We start from the raw sequence: 17,406 nt of genomic DNA on the forward strand, positions 1-17,406 counted from the left end.
TTCATGTTTAAAGGTTTATTTTTCTCCAAACAAACAGTAATAAACAGGCTTGAAGAGCAAATATACAGTACATCTAATACTTTTTTTTAAATACATTTCATACAGGTCTGTCCATTATTCTGGTCACTGTACATAAGTACAAAAATTATCTTTTGAAATCTCTGTAGTTACAAGGGACTGCATATTGGACAGAGCCACAGTAGTCATTCTGACATTCTTAATTGCTTTGATGCTAATTCTCTAAACCTGAATTGCACAGCAACTCAAAACAAAGCATTGATAACACACACACACACATATACGTTTCATAACCCCTTAAAAGCAAAAAATAATAATAATAGGCAGTTCTAGCAAAGATTTGTAAGTATTGATAAAAGCAATCTATATTTCACAATAATCAAGCCATGTTTCTGATAATACTTGTAAAAGTTGTAAAGAGAAAAGTAAACTGATGTTGTAAGATACTTGACTGAGCAGTCAGGTTGTACATACAATAGTGTTTAAATAAGTTTCATCGAGACAAAGGAATGCGAGACAAATTACTGAAAAAGGCTAATAAAGTGAACTGTATTGAACTGATCTTCCTCCTCACATTCCATAAGTGCTCATAAACTGGCTAATATATGAAACATACAAAGAATTGACTAAAGTAGTAATGATGTGCCATTAAAGAATGGATAGCGAAGTTCATTTGTGATTTGTGATCATTTTGGGGAATCTGTTCACTGTTTTGTGTTGAATTCTTACTGCACTTATGTAGCATGTAGTAATCAATTTGTAAATAAGAATGTTTCACCTATTTACAGAAAAACTATACATCGCAAAGTACACATTTGGAAAAAGACATCAGATTTACATTGTATGTAACAAACATGGAAACAGTGGGGGAAAAAAATCTAAAAGCTGTGGTATAGAAATATCTAAGAACTGTAAAATGTAATGCACCAAGAGGAATTTCAAGCCACATAGAGAAATACAAAGCATTTAGTGGCAGTGCAAAACTGGCTTTTAATAATGAGTTACTAGGATGCCTGTTTTTATCATATTTGATCATAAGCAAAAATGCAAATAGTTCTCTCTATAAATAGTACAGCATTTCTTAAATATATTGGTTTATCAGTGATAGACATAAGTTATAAGTTAAATATCCAATAGCAGAGCAAATATACTGCCATTCGAGTAAACAACCACATCCAGAGGTCACGAGAATTCAAAAGGAAAGTATGAGCCTTCATACAATATGTCAAAGCATCTATCATATCTCAAGCCCACACTTACACAAACAGTATCCCTGGTTAAAAGCAACCTCCATCCATTTCAATGACACACTCAAACGTTATACATTCCTATAGATACCTTGCCATTGCATATGGAGAAAAATACTAGGTTCATGAAGCCACATTCAGATACAGTTACTCCAGCCCTGAAAATACCCCAAAAAGCAGTTGTTTTATCATTTGCCCTTTCGTTTACATTCGCTTGCTGTGCAGTAGCAGACTTGGACCCATTCGCAATAGAAGAAAAGTGGTTTTCATACATGCACTCTTGACACATAGCACTCAACACTAGTCAAACTGAAGCATCACTAGCAAGCGGATGAAAGGAAGACCTGCCTCCACTGGCTCACCTCTAGACTTCGACCTATACAGTGTAGCCCATAGAAATAGTCATTCTATAGTAATTCTATTTCTATAGTGTAATTAGCCTGGTCTGTTAGAGAGGGATCACACCTCCCACCTCCCTCCCTTGAACCCAGTACAGAGCTTCCGACTGTTAGGTATGGCAAACAGAGAGGGAGAGAGAGAGAGAGAGAGCGTGGTGCGGTCGCGGTAAACAGCGGGATCATCAAACGGCAGTCTCCTGGTCCTCTCGCTGGATCATCTGGTAGTGCTGGCGGTTCTCCAAGTACTCCGCTAGCTCCTGGTCATTGGCCTTCTCCGCACGCCGCTTCGGCGTCTCACCCTGAGGAAGGGAGATTGGTATAAGGGGGTGGAAAGAGAGAGGGGGGTGAAGGGATAGAGAAAGAAGATGGGATGAGAGAGAGAGAGAGAGAGAGAGAGAGAGAGAGAGAGAGAGAGAGAGAGAGAGAGAGAGAGAGAGAGAGAGAGAGAGAGAGAGAGAGAGAGAGAGAGAGAGAGAGAGAGAGAGAGAGAGAGAGTGAGAGAGAGAGAGAGAGAGAGAGAGAGAGAGAGAGAGGGACAGAGATGGACACAGCCTAATTCATTAAGGTAATTTACCAGAAGGTCAGTCTTCATGAGGGAAGCCCCGGCCTCCACCAGGTAGTGGCAGATGGTCCTCTGACGCGTGAACGCAGCTTTATGGAGAGCCGTCTCCCCTCTGTGTCACACATAGACACACACACACACACACACACACACACATACACAAAGACACACATGAAATTTGTCACTCAGGTTGTGTTGTAGCTGGGAGCTCTAGGTTTGACCCAGTTGACAGACTTTTTCCAGGAACTAATTCATATAGATGAGGTGATTTTAATTTGAATTATTTGAGGGCAGAGCTAAGCTTTCATAGTAATCAGTAGAGAGTTGACCTCAGAAATAGGCCTTTGGTGTGGAAACCGGTTGCATGACGTTCTGTCAAACTATTTTATGCAGAAAATCAGTAAAAGGAAGTTGACAACATGACTCACGTCTCTTTTTCTGTGACATCCAGGAGAGTGGTAGGTGCTGTGTGTTAAAACATGAACAGGATTCAGATATTGCATCCACTATCTATGTACACACAAGTATTTATAATATAATAATAATATGCCATTTAGCAGACGCTTTTATCCAAAGCGACTTACAGTCATGCGTGCATACATTTTTGACTGTCATTCATGTTGGATGTGTTCAAATGTTTCTTTATGTTTGATCAACAACAGTGAGGGAAAATGTTAATATGTTCATTGGGTTTATATGTGATACTGCAGAGTGCTTCCATTATCGAGAACTTAAGAATTAAACAGTGTCATATCAGTACTTAATACCTAAAGTGATGGGAGTCAACTGCAGTGTTTGATGGGTCAGTCTCCTACCGTGGTCTATGATGTACTTAGCAATCTCCTTGCAGCCCACCTCCACTGCGTAATGGAGTAAGGTACAGCCCAAAGTATCCTGTGTGAAAATATCTGCCCCCTGTTTGTGGAGCTCTGTGAGCTGTGAAAAAAAAGAAAATTCATTTACAGCCCTTCAACTTGACAGTGCTTCAACTTTACAGTCATTAAACTTTGCAGTGTTTCAATTTGAAAGTACTTCAACTACAGTGCTTCAACTTGCTTTCCCTTTACTGCACCTCAACTTGTAAACCCACATTTGCCTACTATCTTACATTTTTTAAAGTGAGGGGTCAAAAGTCAATGTAAAAACACTGTTAGAGGAGGATGCATGGTAGGAATGAATGCTGTCTAACTAAACGTGTAATTTACTTACCCTTTCGAGATCTTCTGTCTTCACACACTCAATTAACTCAGTTACTGTAAAAACAGAGTAAGGCATCTATACTCTTTACAATTTACTTATGAGGCTTTTCACTATATTTTTGAACAGTGGACCTTAAACAAAGCAAGGCTGAAACCTTTATGTGTGTAAATACAATATGGTTCAAATTAGGGCTGGGCAACATGGCCAAAATCTCATAGCACAATATATTTCTTATTTTTGATGGTATTTTATGTTTCTGAATAATGAAAGTTCTAAATATGTTTTGAGTAGTACATGACCATAGGATGGCCACAAATTAATTCAAAGTGGTTTTAATTTTCTTTCTCCATTCTGACTGTATTAAACTCAACCAAACTATTAAACAGCCAAAACTGACAGTGAAGCAGTCCAATTTGTACAACTTTTCATTTATTTAGCACTGTGTCAAAATACCTTTATAGACGGTATTGTAAAAATCCATACTGGTATGGAAGTACGGTTGTACCTATCCATTCAGATTACTGAGAACAAATCAACAGGGGATGTTTTACCTTTTTCAGTATCACATGACAGAGCACTTCCAGAACTGTGAGAAAAGGGCAAAAGACAGATTTGACACAAAGCTAAATGACATTGCACTGAGATGATGATAATCATAACAACTAAAAGCATGGCAAGTAAGCATGGCAGTAAGTGTGACACATACAGAAACAGACAGCATACCTAAGCATGGGTCTGAAATCAGCAATAGTTGTGTGGGACTGATGAACATTGACCATTTTAGGCCCTCTCCTTCAAAGACAAAGACAGGACAAAGCATGGATGACACATCATACACATTAAGGGGTTTGTGAGAAAGCTTGCTTAAAACAAAATGCATTATTATTAAACACAACAATAATTGGGTAAGTGAGCCAGACCTGGGTTCAAATACTATTTAGAGTAGGCCTATTTCAATAACTTTTAAAGACATTTGGTAGTAAGTATTTTTATATTTTTTATTTGAAAACAAAAGTAGTTGAATATTGGAAATACTGTACACTTGGAAGGTATTGGCATGTATTTGAAAATACTGAAATGCACAGTATTTATACAAATAATTAAATACTCCCATGCATTTGAACCTGGTCTGTTTGGTATTTGAAATAAGGTATTTGGAAATAAGATTTTTGAAAATACTTTCAAAAAGTAAGCAATTTGTAGAAAAGTATTTGAAAATACTTTCAAATACTTCCAAAGGAAGTATTTGATTTGTGCCACCTCATTTGAAAATACCCAAATACACAGAAAATAAGTATTTAAATAACAAATAAATGTATTCGATCCCAGGTTTGGAGTGAGCTAAAATTAGCCTTAGGGAACAATGCTGAATCAAGTTCCTTGGAAGCTTTTGAATACTTGAATGGAACATGTGTATAAATCATTTATCTTATGACTCAATACATACTGAACCTGAGAGAGACGACATGCCTTTGTGACACTTAGCTTTGTCACATCATTGTCTTACGCCAACCGACAGTGCAGGCGGAATTGTCGTGCTATCTGACATAAGACAATGTTGTTACATAGCAAGCCATACTGCTATGCTGATGGCTCACCATGAAGATGAGAACACAGATCCACTATAATTAAAACAAACCCTCATGTATGCTGTGAAGTAGCTATAGTTATAATAACTACCCAATTGTCAACATTTTGAGATCTGATGTTCTACCAACATTGTTTCAAGGTAGTTTGGTTATCGCTCCTGGCCATTGCTCGTGACCAGTATGCTACGATGCCACAACATTAGAATGTAGACACTGATTGAACAGTCATCCAAAAGACACCACAGTTCAACAAGGGTCTGATAATTGATCTGATAAATAAGATTGGTGCAACCATAGGCCAACATTAAATGGACTGATTAATTGGTAAAACCATACTACAACTGAAAATGCCCACTAAGATGTATAGGAATCAGGCTAAAGTCAGGGTCTGACCTGCACAGGCCGGTCTTGGAGGAGGCCTGGGAGTCGCTGCTGTGAGCCAGGGCCTCTGTCACCGAGCTGTCACTGGACACCCTCTTCCTCTGGGACTCACTGATCCTGCAGGAGGGGAGGGAGGACAGGTACAGGTTAGTGACTGGGAGAAGGACCACTCAGTACAGTAATAACAGAACTTTTATGTTTTACATTCTCGCCAATATCTACGAATAGAATTGTCATTGTTGCGCTCAAAAGTTTGTGAGTGTGTGTGTGTGTGTGTGTGTGTGTAAAATCGGTCGTCAGTCTCTCTGTCTGTGACCCAGCCATGTAGTTGTGTCATCTTCCCTGAGGGGAGCCAACATTCTTTACAGGACCAGATCTGGATAATGAGCTATTGTTCATCACCAGGAACCACACGACCCTCACAGTATTGACTTAACAGGGAAGGGGAGCTTTGGTGGTGCGCAACAGGGAGTGACAGTCAGACAGCAATGAAAGAGGAAGGGAGGTTTGTGTGTGTGTGTGAGTGTGTGTGTGTGTGTGTGTGTGTGTGTGTGTGTGTGTGTGTGTGTGTGTGTGTGTGTGTGCTTATCTTTTCAAATAAATATGGTTCAAAGATGCAAAGAAACCAAGCTAAAGTGCATCCAATTAAAAGATTACCCTGTTCAGTCTCTAAAACATAAAGGGACGGTTTCCCAGACACAGATTAAGTTTAGTTCTAGACTAAAATGCATTTTTAATGGAGATTAGGCTTAATCTGTGTTCAGGAAACCGCCCCGTATAGTGTACTTCCTCTCACCTGGGTCCTGGGGAGGAGGTGGGTGAGGAGGAGGAGGATGGGAAGGTAAACTGGCGAGATTCGGGCGTTTTGCACTCCCCGTACGAGTCTACCAGGTCGGGCATGCCCGGTGAGGTGCCCACCGTCTCCTTGATGACCAGCTCCGGGTCCAGGATGTAGAGATCGTCCTGGGAGATCTCCGTCACGTAGTTGAGGTGCTCCTTGAGGTTATAACAGTTTATAACTGTGTTTATAAAAGAGTCATGACAGTTGGTCATCACAACATGCCTCATTAAAACCCTGGACAATGGCCTTGCATACTTATAAGCTTTCCCATAATGTCCAGGAGTTTTTCCTAGGCAAGTCATGTGGTCAGGAAAAAAACTATATTTTGTAATAGACTGACATATTCACAAGTCAGTGTTTCCCCTAGGATTGCTTATTTATTTATTTATTTTGTTATTTGTTGTTGGGGGGGTGTTGCAAGTACATTATCCATTTGAAATTATATGTTTATAAAACATGTACCCGTAGGCTGCCACTCAACAAAAAAAAAGACGGTTACAAAGACATACAAAGTTTAAGTGATAATAAATTCAGTATAAACAGGAATATAAAAAAAATAAAGAAATAGGCCTCCAACCCGCCATCTCTGGTTGATTGAGAGATTCAAGAAGCTATCATCGTTAAGTAACATAATAGATGCAAAGCATTGAATATTTACATTCATGCAATTCGAAATTAATGTAGTAACTTTGCCCCAAAAGCATTTAACTGCAGGGCACTCTCACATCAAATGGAGGATTGTGCCTACCTGATTTAGGGGACACAGTGAACAGTTGGGAATTTCATCGTAAAACGTTTCCTTGGTATTAAACAACTTAAAATGTATAAGTTGATTGTTCGGATTAAGGGATGCCAAGGTCATATTTTTTTATTTCTCTTCCAGTTAAAGAGTAGTTCAGATTCAATTAGATCTGTAGACGATACTTTTTTAATGGCTAGCTCAGAATATGAGCTTTCCAAAAGTTGTTAATATATTATAGAGATCAGTCCCATTCAGAGCCCAGATAATTTATTTATAAATCCCATCATTGGATGGTTCGGTAGTTGGGTTTCCCAAAGGACTCCATAGGCCAGCATAGCTGACCTAAGTTGTATGTATAGAAAAAAGGATTTGCCTGGTAATGTGTATGCATCTTTCAAATCTTGGAATGTTCTCAAACCTGTACTGTCCATGATATCGCATGGGTACGGATTCCACATTTGGACCGCTGGGGTGATGCAAAAGGCCGCCCTCTAGATCGCAAGGCGTTATTGTGAAATATTAGAGTATGGGCATGCTATTTTGATTCCAGTTACACTCTTTTTCAATTTTGCGGCAAATAGAAATTGTTTGACCAATAATAGGACCAAAGCGTAGTTTACATTGTTTAAGGGATATATCAGTGAAGCCCACCTCTTCCAGTGCAATAAGAGACCCCATATTTCACTCTATACTCAGCCAGGGGGCGGAAGAATCATGTCTAAACAAATTTAGGATGGGATGAAATGCTAGTGCCTGGAAATACAATTTTATTTTATTTTGCTATGGATGGTCCTTCTTTCCCTCTTTGTAAGTTTGTTAATTTTATCCGGGATCGTTTACCTTGACATATACATTTTTAAGCCAAACTATGAAGGGGGAGCCATGGGAACCATTGAACTACCGAAATTCAGCCATTAATTTTTTATATTAATAGATATTCTGCCGGTTAAAGCAACTGTGATATTAGTCCATCTACTGAGGTCAGATTGAATTGAGCGTTCTGTTAAAGTTTCTGGGGTAGGAAGGAAATATATCTATTCCCAAATATTTAAAATGTATGCACTCACTAACTGTAAGTCCCTCTGGATAAGAGTGTCTGCTAAATGACTAAAATGTAAATGTAAAATAGGAAACGATTGGGATTCCATAAGTACCGATGGAGTCCTGCTTCGGGGTCTTGAGAGGCAGAAGGACAGATTTGGTTCGATTTATTTTATAACCTGAGATGGAAGTGAATTTGTCTATGATCTTCAAAGCTTTTGGGAGGGATTGAAATACATTGTCTAGTTAAAGTAAGATATTGTCGGTGTATAATGAGATGACTTGATCCATAGGTTTTTGATATATTGGTGTAATTTCTTTTGATTGTCGAATTGCCTGGGCCAGGGGCCCCTAGGATTTTTTTTTCAGCAGCGGTGGCAAAGCTACCTGAAGTATATGGGAACAGCATGCTAGCTGTTATAGACTCCATAAACTTCTAGTCATTGATTGCACTAACGCTAGTTAGCAAATGCGCTAATGCTAGTTAGCAACTTCCTTCAAACTGTATGCAAGACATAAAAAGGGTATGCATGAGTTCATCTGCCTATGGGTAAGTAGAAAAAGGGCCTAATTGCCTAAATCTTGCACTATCCATTAAAAAAAGTTACAGAAATAAATAAAAATTACATCATATTTTTTGGAGTGGTGGCAACGATTTAGCATTGGTGGGCCACAGATGCTAAATGAATATAGGGGAAACAAGTACATACCTGAGCACGGTCTATCCTGTAGAATCGATCAGCAGTTGTGCCTGAAAAGAAAGCAAACACCTTTCTGAATCTACATGTCCCTGTCCATATACTGACATTGCATACCTGGACAGAAACTTAATGCTGCATTTCAATTGTTTCCAAAATGAGGAAGCTAGTTCTCTTATAAAATACTATCTTTGTTCAGGTAGCAATACTTACAGTCAAGGAAGCACCATTTGGGGGAAAGCTTTTGTGACGACAGCCTCTCTGATTTCACAGCATCACTTTCCTGTAAGAGAATAATAGAACAGCGTAATTATGTCATCGAATTTCCTACTGGTTGGACAGGAAGTAACATCTTTATAAGCCAGGTACTTCAGTTCTTTCAGAGGAGCATATGTAGCTTGTGTGCATGTCACACATCAGTTTGTTCCCTGAAGTACATCTGAGCTCCACTAGGGAGCACAGCAGACAACATGAAGTCTATCATATGGTCAATTATTTAAGGACACTCCCTCATTTTCCTCTCTTCTCTCACTCTCTCACTCTCACCCCAGTTCCTTTTCTCTCGCTTTTACTTCTTTTGACACTCATTCATTCTTTCGCCCACACGTATTTCCTCTCTCTCTCTCTCATTCTCACTCTTTCATTCTCTATCACACTACCTATAAATGGACCTGGCCAATCCGTACTCCCACTCCTCCCTACAGTTGCGGGCACCAAAAAGTTAGGTTGCGTCACCGTATCGGCAGAACAATTGCCGCAATGTGTGTGCAACAGGGTTTTTAAAAACGCTTTTAGTTCCCACAACTGTACGTCTCCTACATGCTCCTCCTGTACACACCTCTTCCAGACTGTCCTGTAAACTCTCAATGTGTGAACGGCAGTTCTCCAGATCGCTGTCTCCTGGGACCGTGATGATGCCCAGTGGGATAGCTAAGACAGGGAAAGGACATTCAGTTACAGTAGTTTGCTAATGGGCTGGAGCAAAAGCCTGCATGTATGGATCTGCTATATCCCTGCCATAGTGGTGTCCTTAGTAAAGGAATGACAGAGGTGCAGTGTGTAGAATATGTATGTTTATACTCACAGGCCTCTTTGAGCTTGTCCTTGTCGTAGTGCAGGGCCTCATAAGCGTGCATACTGATCCTGCTCACTCTGATCTGCAGCTTCTCAGGAACCGGCTGCTGACTGAGAGGACACAGACAGAAACATGATGTTTGTACATATTGTATAGGTCAGTGTTTCTTAATGCTGGTCCTGGGGACCCAAAGGAGTGCACATTTTAGTTTTTGCCCTAGTACTACACACCTGATTCCACTAATCAACTCATCAAACCTTTGATTAGTGGAATCAGGTGTTTATGCTAGGGCAAAAACTAAAATGTGCACCCTTATGGGTCACTAAGACCAGGATTAAGAAACACTGGTATAGGTTATTATTGGCCGGGAGAGAGCTACTAGACATCCATATGGAATCAAATGGGTAGCCTCGACTACAATCATTCTAGGTTTCTGATCAAGCCAATTCTGGAACGGCAATACAGTGTTGAGGTCTGGTATCACAAGGTTTATGGCTACTAACTCATTGAGCTGGGGCATGGAGATCCTCCTCTTGGTCTTCTGCACCATGTTGGCCTGGTTCCTCAGGTTGATGTGGATGACGGAAGGGGCCAGCTTACAGGGCTCGCCGTCCACCTGCATGGGGATGGACTTGTACGTGGTCAGGGTCACTTCCTTACACTGGTTCAACCTCTCGCCGTGACCGCCCACCTGCAGAGTGGCCTGGAGGGACGGAGAGGAAGAGAGAGAGAGAGAGAGAGAGAGAGAGAGGACATTGAACTGAATTGAATACATTTTATTGATCCCCAAAGCGAAATTGAGAGATACTGATGAAAGATAAACAATGATGTTGTAATGAAAACAACATTCCGACAACAAAATATATAAGACGAAAGAGTCCAATGGTGCTTAAAATAACAAAACAGATATGCACAAAGTCTACAATGTGCAGGTTAGGCTGTACAAATGGTAATGAATATATTCCATGAGATGTGAGAGGACATCAGGTACGGTTGAGAGCTCACCAGAGAGGTCATGGTGAATCCGATGACCTCGATGCAGCCGTCGTCATGTCTTTGCGGCTCAAAGTCAAGGTGCTCACTGGGGTGACCCCACGGCTTGGTGCCGGCACAGTAACTGCAGCACACAATAAATACAACACTTGATAAAAGGTATATAATGCATAATTCTTTATAACTTGTTGCAAACATGTATGAGCCTTTATTATGTCTTTTAATAAGACTTCTAATATGGTATGTCTCTCTATTAAGGAAATGTTCTACCGACTCAAAATGGCTGGTATTTTGTCAGGCTATAGAAATGTACTAGAGAGGTCCCGTGTAGCTCAGTTGGTAGAGCATGGCGCTTGCAACGCCAGGGTTGTGGGTTCGATTCCCACGAGGGGCCAGTATGAAAATGTATGCACTCACTAACTGTAAGTCGCTCTGGATAAGAGCGTCTGCTAAATGACTAAAATGTAAATGTCATCTCCTATCTCCGCAATGACCTCTTCTGTGACAGCATGGGCAGAGCTATTGAGGGCCATCTTCAATTTAAAGTAGTCCATTTATTACTTACTTCTATGAGTGTATAGGGATAGGTTTGTAAATAAACTGAAAAGGTGCATACCACCACCTACTGTGCTGGAGTGTGTATGGTCTGAACAGGTAAAAGCTAAGGGTGGTGATTTACTGCCACCTGCAGCGGTTATAGAATGTTTCCTCAGGAGTATAATTCATTGGCTGACCCCTCCTGCTGACCTGGATGGAATGATGGGGATCCTTCATTAACCCATAGCAAGTCCCATGCAAAACAGGCTCTATGAGTCATGCACATAATGAGATGAATATATCACATTATAAGGGTGTCATACAGTACATGCTCATGATAAGTCTTACAATGCCGTATAACAGCATCATAATGCATATCTACAGCACAGAGGAACAGGTGGAATACTGGTCCATTTGTATCATTCTGTGTGTCCATTCAATTGATTTAATGCCTATAAATGGGAGTGTATACAGTGCATTCGGAAAGTATTCAGACCCCTTGACTTTTTCCACATTTTGTTACATTACAGCCTTATTCTAAAATGGATGAAATCGTTTTTCCCCTCATCAATCTACACACAATACCCCATAATGACAAAGCAAAAACAAGTTTAGAAGTTTTTGCAAATGTATTAAAAATAAAAAACGGAAATATCACATTTACATAAGTGTTTTAGACCCTTTACTCAGTACTTGTTGAAGCACCTTTGGCAGCGATTACAGCCTTGAGTCTTCTTGGGTATGATGCTACAAGCTTGGCACACCTGTATTTGTGGAGTTTCTCCCATTCTTCTCTGCAGATCCTCTCAAGCTCTGTCAAGTTGGATGGGGAGCGTCGCTGCACAGCTATTTTCAGGTCTCTCCAGAGATGTTCGATCGGGTTCAAGTCCGGGCTCTGGCTGGGCCACTCAAGGAAATTCAGAGACTTGTCCCGAAGCCACTCCTGCATTGTCTTGGCTGTGTGCTTAGGGTCATTGTCCTGTTGGAAGGTGAACCTTCGCCCCAGTCTGAGGTCCTGAGCGCTCTGGAGCAGGTTTTCATCAAGGATCTCTCTGTACTTTGCTCCGTTCATCTTTCCCTCAATCCTGACTCGTCTCCCAGTCCCTGCCGCTGAAAAACATCCCCACTGCATGATACTGCCACCACCATGCTTCACCATAGGGATGGTGCCAGGTTTCCTCCAGACGTGACACTTGGCATTCAGGCCAAAGAGTTAAATCTTGGTTTCATCAGACCAGAGGATCTTGTTTCTGATGGCCTGAGAGTCCTTTAGGTGCCTTTTGGCAAACTTCAAGCAGGCTGTCATGTGCCTTTTACTGAGGAGTGGCTTCTGTCTGGCCACTCTACCGTAAAGGCCTGATTGGTGGAGTGCTGCAGAGATGGTTGTCCTTCTGGAAGGTTCTCCCATCTCCACAGAGGAACTCTGGAGCTCTGTCAGAGTGACCACCGGGTTCTTGGTCACCTACCTGACCAAAGCCCTTCTCCCCCGATTACTCAGTTTGGCCGGGTGGACAGCTCTAGGAAGAGTCTTGGTGGTTCCAAACTTCTTCCATTTAAGAATGATGGAGGCCATCGTGTTCTTGGGGACCTTCAATACTGCAGAAATGTTTTGGTACCCTTCCCCAGATGCCTCGACACAATCCTGTCTCGGAGCTCTACAGACAATTCCTTCGACCTCATGGCTTGTTTTTTGCTCTGACATGCACTGTCAACTGTGGGACCTTATATAGACAGGTGTGTGCCTTTCCAAATCATGTCCAATCAATTGACTTTACCACAGGTGGACTCCAATCAAGTTGTAGAAACGTCTCAAGGATGATCAATGGAAACAGGATGCACCTGAGCTCAATTTCGAGTCTCATAGCAAAGGGTCTGAATAATTACGTAAATATGGTATTCTTATTCGCTTTGTCATTATGGGGTATTGTGTGTAGACTTATGAGGAATTTGTATTTATTTAATCCATTTTAGAATAAGGCTGTAACGTAACAAAATGTGGAAAAAGTCAAGGGGTCAGAAGACTTTCCGTATGCACTGGAGTGTCCCATCAGTTTCAAAATATTCTAAATGTTTACCTGGGAATGTTGAGGAACACAAGACACTGCAACTTCAGGTCCTGGACTTTGGAGGTGAGGTCTGTGCCGTCACACTGATGAAGAGGGGTTTCAGAGAAACAGAGTACAGACCATAGAGTTACACATACAGTCCCAGTCAAAAGTTTGGAAAGAAAAACCCTTGAATGAGTAAGTGTGTCCAAACTTTTGACGAGTACTGAATATCTATAGAAGGGACATTGGTATCCTAGAAACATGCCTAAAAATCTACCATCTTCGCCAGGAAAATGTTAATTCTAGAAACGGATCAAATATGGTATTTAGACACTCAGTCTTGGGACACATCCACATTCTTTAACGTTGTGCTCTGGGTCTTAGTCCCATTCAGGTCTACAACAGGTTTAGAAGTCCACTCACCACAACTTTAATGTGTTTGGCAAGGTCTTTGGAGCTGCCGCTCAGAAAGTCAGAGAAGGCCGTCTGCAATAAAGAATCAGGTTCGTCTTCAGTAGGAAAACAGTTTGAAACAAAGTGAAATGGGGATGTACTATCTGAACTTGTCCAATAAGAATGCTGGCTTTACGTTTAAAACCGTTTTGAAACATTTTGCCCTAATGAACATGACCTAGATATAAAGTAAAGCAAATCAGACACAGAGCAAACAACTCCATAGTGGGAGAGGAGCAAAGTTATATATTTTGTCAAAGCACTCACCCCTGCATAGAACATCTTATTCCGCAAACGGCTGTTGAATTTCTCTGGGTTGGCCTCTAAGGAGAGAGAGACTGCTTTAGACTTCCGCTGTAGTAACATTTATTATAGTGACTCATTTCAGCTAGCAAAAGTAATTTCAGCTAGCGAAATATGCTAATTTTTGACAAACCTCTGGACTCGTGGAACCCCAGTGTGACATGAGCGTCGAAGCCAAGGCTGAAGTAGTTGTTGAAGACATCAATTGGGAGCTAACAGACAAAGCAGAGACACATGATGTCAACAGAAATACAGTGCCCTCTGTTATTATTGGGACAGTGACAAATGTTTCGTTTTTTTGGCTCTGTACTCCAATACTTTTGGGGGGACTATGTACAAAAAGTGCTCTAATTTCTAATACCATCAAATTTAAGCGGACAGTCTGCACTTTAACCTCATAGTCATTGTATCATTTCAAATGCAAAGTGCTGGAGTACAGAGCCAAAACAACAAGAAAATGTTGCATACATGTTCAAATCCCATAATCAAATCAAACTTTATTTAAAGTGCATTTAAAATCCCAACACACTTCAAATTAAAACAATAATAAAATAATATAAAAAACAGAGGTTGTGTAAAAACTTACAGGTATTAAAAACTTGGCTAAAAAGGTGGGTTTTTAAAAGTGATTTAAAAACCTCAAATGGCGTCTGCCCCTCTTACCTGACAGGGCAAGCTGTTCCACAAATTAGGTACTTTACTAGAGAACACTCCGTCCCCCGCCTTGGTTCTGCATCTGGGAACCATAAGCAGACCGGCTCCTTGGGAGCGGAGCGCCCTCACTGGGTTGCATTGAACAAGCATGTCCGTCAGATAAAAGGGGGCAAGGCCATGCAGTGCCTTAAAAGTTAAGAGTGAGATCTCAAAATCAGACCGATAGTTTACAGGCAGCCAGTGTAGCGCAGATAAAACTGGAGTGATGTGTTCATGCCTTCTAGTGTTAGTTAAAATCTGAGCTGCAGTGATCTGTACAAGTTGTAGGCTTCTAATATTACAGTCTGAACAGCTGGAGAGGAGGGCATTACAATAGTCTAGCCTAGATGAAACAAATGCATGGATGAAGTGTCTAATTATGGAAATGTTCCTGAGATTGAAGTATGCTGTTCTGGATGTGCTTTTTATGTGGTTGTCAAAAGTAAGGCCGGGGTCAAAGGTAACACCAAGGTTTTTAACCATGTTTGATGTAATGAGACAACCATCAATGTTGAGAGTGAGGTCTGACACTTTGTTTCTAAATGTATTGTGGCCAAGTAGCATCATTTCCGTCTTATCAGAGTTTAAAAGCAAGAAGTTGGTTGTCATCCAGTGTTTAACATCTGTGTCTCAAGCATCATCTGGTTTAAAATATAAATACAACTGGGAATCATCAGCGTTGCAACGAAATTGTATGTTGTGCTTACAGATGACATTACCAAGGGGTAGCATGTACAAGGAAAATAAAAGGGGTCCAAGCACAGAACTTCGGGGAACGCCACATTCAACCTTGGAACATTCAGATGAATTATCGCCCAGCTGAACAAATTGATACCACTCAGAGAGGTATGATTTGAACCAGTTGAGAACCTGTCCTCGTAGACCAACCAAGTATTCTATACTCTTAGTGAGAATAGCATGATCAATCGTATCGAAGGCAGCACTTACATCTAAAAGAAGAAAAATAGAGACGTGACCACGGTAAGAGGACAACACTAGGTCATTTACTACCTTGACAAGCGCAGTCTCAGTGCTGTGAAATGGTCTAAAACTGTATTGGGAGGTTTCAAAGATACTGTGTGATGTCTGCTGCTGGGCTACGGCCTTCTCTAGTATCTTAGAAAAGAAGGGGAGTTTTGAGATCGGCCTAATTACAGCCAATTTAAGAGACTGATCATAGCATAACCTTCAAAAACATATTAAGCAATTACAAACGACATCATTGAATCGCATTTAAAAAAAACTATGTTATGCTTGTGATGTCCTTATCTAAATTAGCCCATACGCTTTTGACGGCTGGTGTGAGACACTCTAAACTGAGTTAACCTTGTCTGTCTGGTGCTCGTCTTTCTCCTCGTGACCGGCCTCTGGGTTGGGCCCCACCAGGAGGTTCCAGCGGTCCAACTGCACCATGTTCCCATCCTCCACATGAGACAGGATCTTAGACACTGGCTCATCAGTGTAGCCCTGTGGGAAAAGACGAGAGAGGAATTTCATAAGACCAAAAGAAAAAAACATACATCCTCAATATCTAACTGAAATATTTTAAACAATACTGAAACAATGCAACTTGTATTGTGTTAATCTGATTGTGTCTTTTCTTGCTATTGTGTCTCATTCCTCATAGATTTGCCTCTCTGATGACACAAGATAGCCTACTTAGCCTACCCAAGATAGTCTATAGCCTAACAGCGATTCAATAGCCCATGGTATTTTTAAGCAATAAGGCCCAAGGGGGTGTGGTATATGACCAATATACTACGGCTAATGGCTGTTCTTAACCACGATGCAACGCGGAGTGCCTGAATACAGCCCTTAGCCGTGGTATATTGGCAATCCCCAGAGGTGCCTTATTGCTATTATAAACTGGTTACCAACATAATTAGAACAGTAAACAAGTAATTTTGCATCATACCCGTGGTATATACCACGCAGCATCCAGGAGCCAAACTACATGGTTTATAATCTAGGATAAATCCCTAGTTCATGGTGTGGTTCCACACAGTGAGCCAGCCACTCACCCCTCCCCAGTTGAGAGTCCTGGCCAGGTCGTTCCCCGTCCCCAAGGGCAGGACAGCCACGGCAGGCGCAGGGTTCAACTGGAGCTGGTCCAGGACAGACAGGATCCAACCCACCTGGCGAACCAGGTAATTAGAACAAGAATTCACTTCCTGAATGGCACATGCCACAGTCATAGGCAGACAGTGAACTACTCCTCTCCTTATAGTCCTTATATGCATTACGTTCCAGGAATAATTAATTATAATATTACTAATGTGAAGCTCTGATGTCTAGTACTCACTGTTCCATCCCCTCCACACGCCAAAATCCGCAGGTTGGGCACTTTGGAATACATTTCCAACCTTGAGGGGAAAAAACACAACCGGGCACACCAATTAAAAACACAACAACTGCTTACATTGAAATATCATTCTAAACATGACCAAAGTGTTAAGGTTTGTTAATGCAGCGGCTGTGTGTTTCTTACCCCTCCTTGGGCCCTCCCTGGGTGAGGTCAAACACCTGTCGGGGGTTGAGGTACCACATGAACGACTGGATGATCTTGGCTCCCTGGAAAACAATAGAC

At 41.2% G+C, this 17,406-nt stretch overlaps 1 protein-coding gene across 4 annotated transcripts in view; it reads right to left on the reverse strand.

Moving 5' to 3' along the window:
• The window catches only part of dgkzb (diacylglycerol kinase, zeta b), an 86,987-nt gene continuing 69,581 nt past the window's right edge, over positions 1 to 17,406 (reverse strand). For all 4 annotated transcript variants that reach the window (XM_041837795.2, XM_041837796.2, XM_041837794.2 and 1 more), the window contains exons 11-33: positions 17,308 to 17,390; positions 17,122 to 17,182; positions 16,841 to 16,954; positions 16,146 to 16,286; positions 14,260 to 14,338; positions 14,091 to 14,146; positions 13,794 to 13,856; positions 13,398 to 13,471; positions 10,798 to 10,909; positions 10,296 to 10,495; positions 9,802 to 9,902; positions 9,556 to 9,647; positions 8,931 to 9,000; positions 8,730 to 8,770; positions 6,192 to 6,391; positions 5,408 to 5,512; positions 4,149 to 4,217; positions 3,977 to 4,011; positions 3,435 to 3,478; positions 3,041 to 3,161; positions 2,654 to 2,690; positions 2,238 to 2,337; positions 1 to 1,962 (exon numbers count right to left, since the gene is read on the reverse strand). In XM_041837795.2, coding sequence (XP_041693729.1) covers positions 1,846 to 1,962; positions 2,238 to 2,337; positions 2,654 to 2,690; positions 3,041 to 3,161; positions 3,435 to 3,478; positions 3,977 to 4,011; positions 4,149 to 4,217; positions 5,408 to 5,512; positions 6,192 to 6,391; positions 8,730 to 8,770; positions 8,931 to 9,000; positions 9,556 to 9,647; positions 9,802 to 9,902; positions 10,296 to 10,495; positions 10,798 to 10,909; positions 13,398 to 13,471; positions 13,794 to 13,856; positions 14,091 to 14,146; positions 14,260 to 14,338; positions 16,146 to 16,286; positions 16,841 to 16,954; positions 17,122 to 17,182; positions 17,308 to 17,390 — 2,115 coding nt within the window. In that variant the 3' untranslated portion in view covers positions 1 to 1,845. The remainder of the gene's footprint in view (positions 1,963 to 2,237; positions 2,338 to 2,653; positions 2,691 to 3,040; positions 3,162 to 3,434; positions 3,479 to 3,976; positions 4,012 to 4,148; positions 4,218 to 5,407; positions 5,513 to 6,191; positions 6,392 to 8,729; positions 8,771 to 8,930; positions 9,001 to 9,555; positions 9,648 to 9,801; positions 9,903 to 10,295; positions 10,496 to 10,797; positions 10,910 to 13,397; positions 13,472 to 13,793; positions 13,857 to 14,090; positions 14,147 to 14,259; positions 14,339 to 16,145; positions 16,287 to 16,840; positions 16,955 to 17,121; positions 17,183 to 17,307; positions 17,391 to 17,406) is intronic.

The sequence above is a fragment of the Coregonus clupeaformis genome, chromosome 19 (genome assembly GCF_020615455.1).
Source record: "Coregonus clupeaformis isolate EN_2021a chromosome 19, ASM2061545v1, whole genome shotgun sequence".
Taxonomy (NCBI): Eukaryota; Metazoa; Chordata; class Actinopteri; order Salmoniformes; family Salmonidae; genus Coregonus; species Coregonus clupeaformis.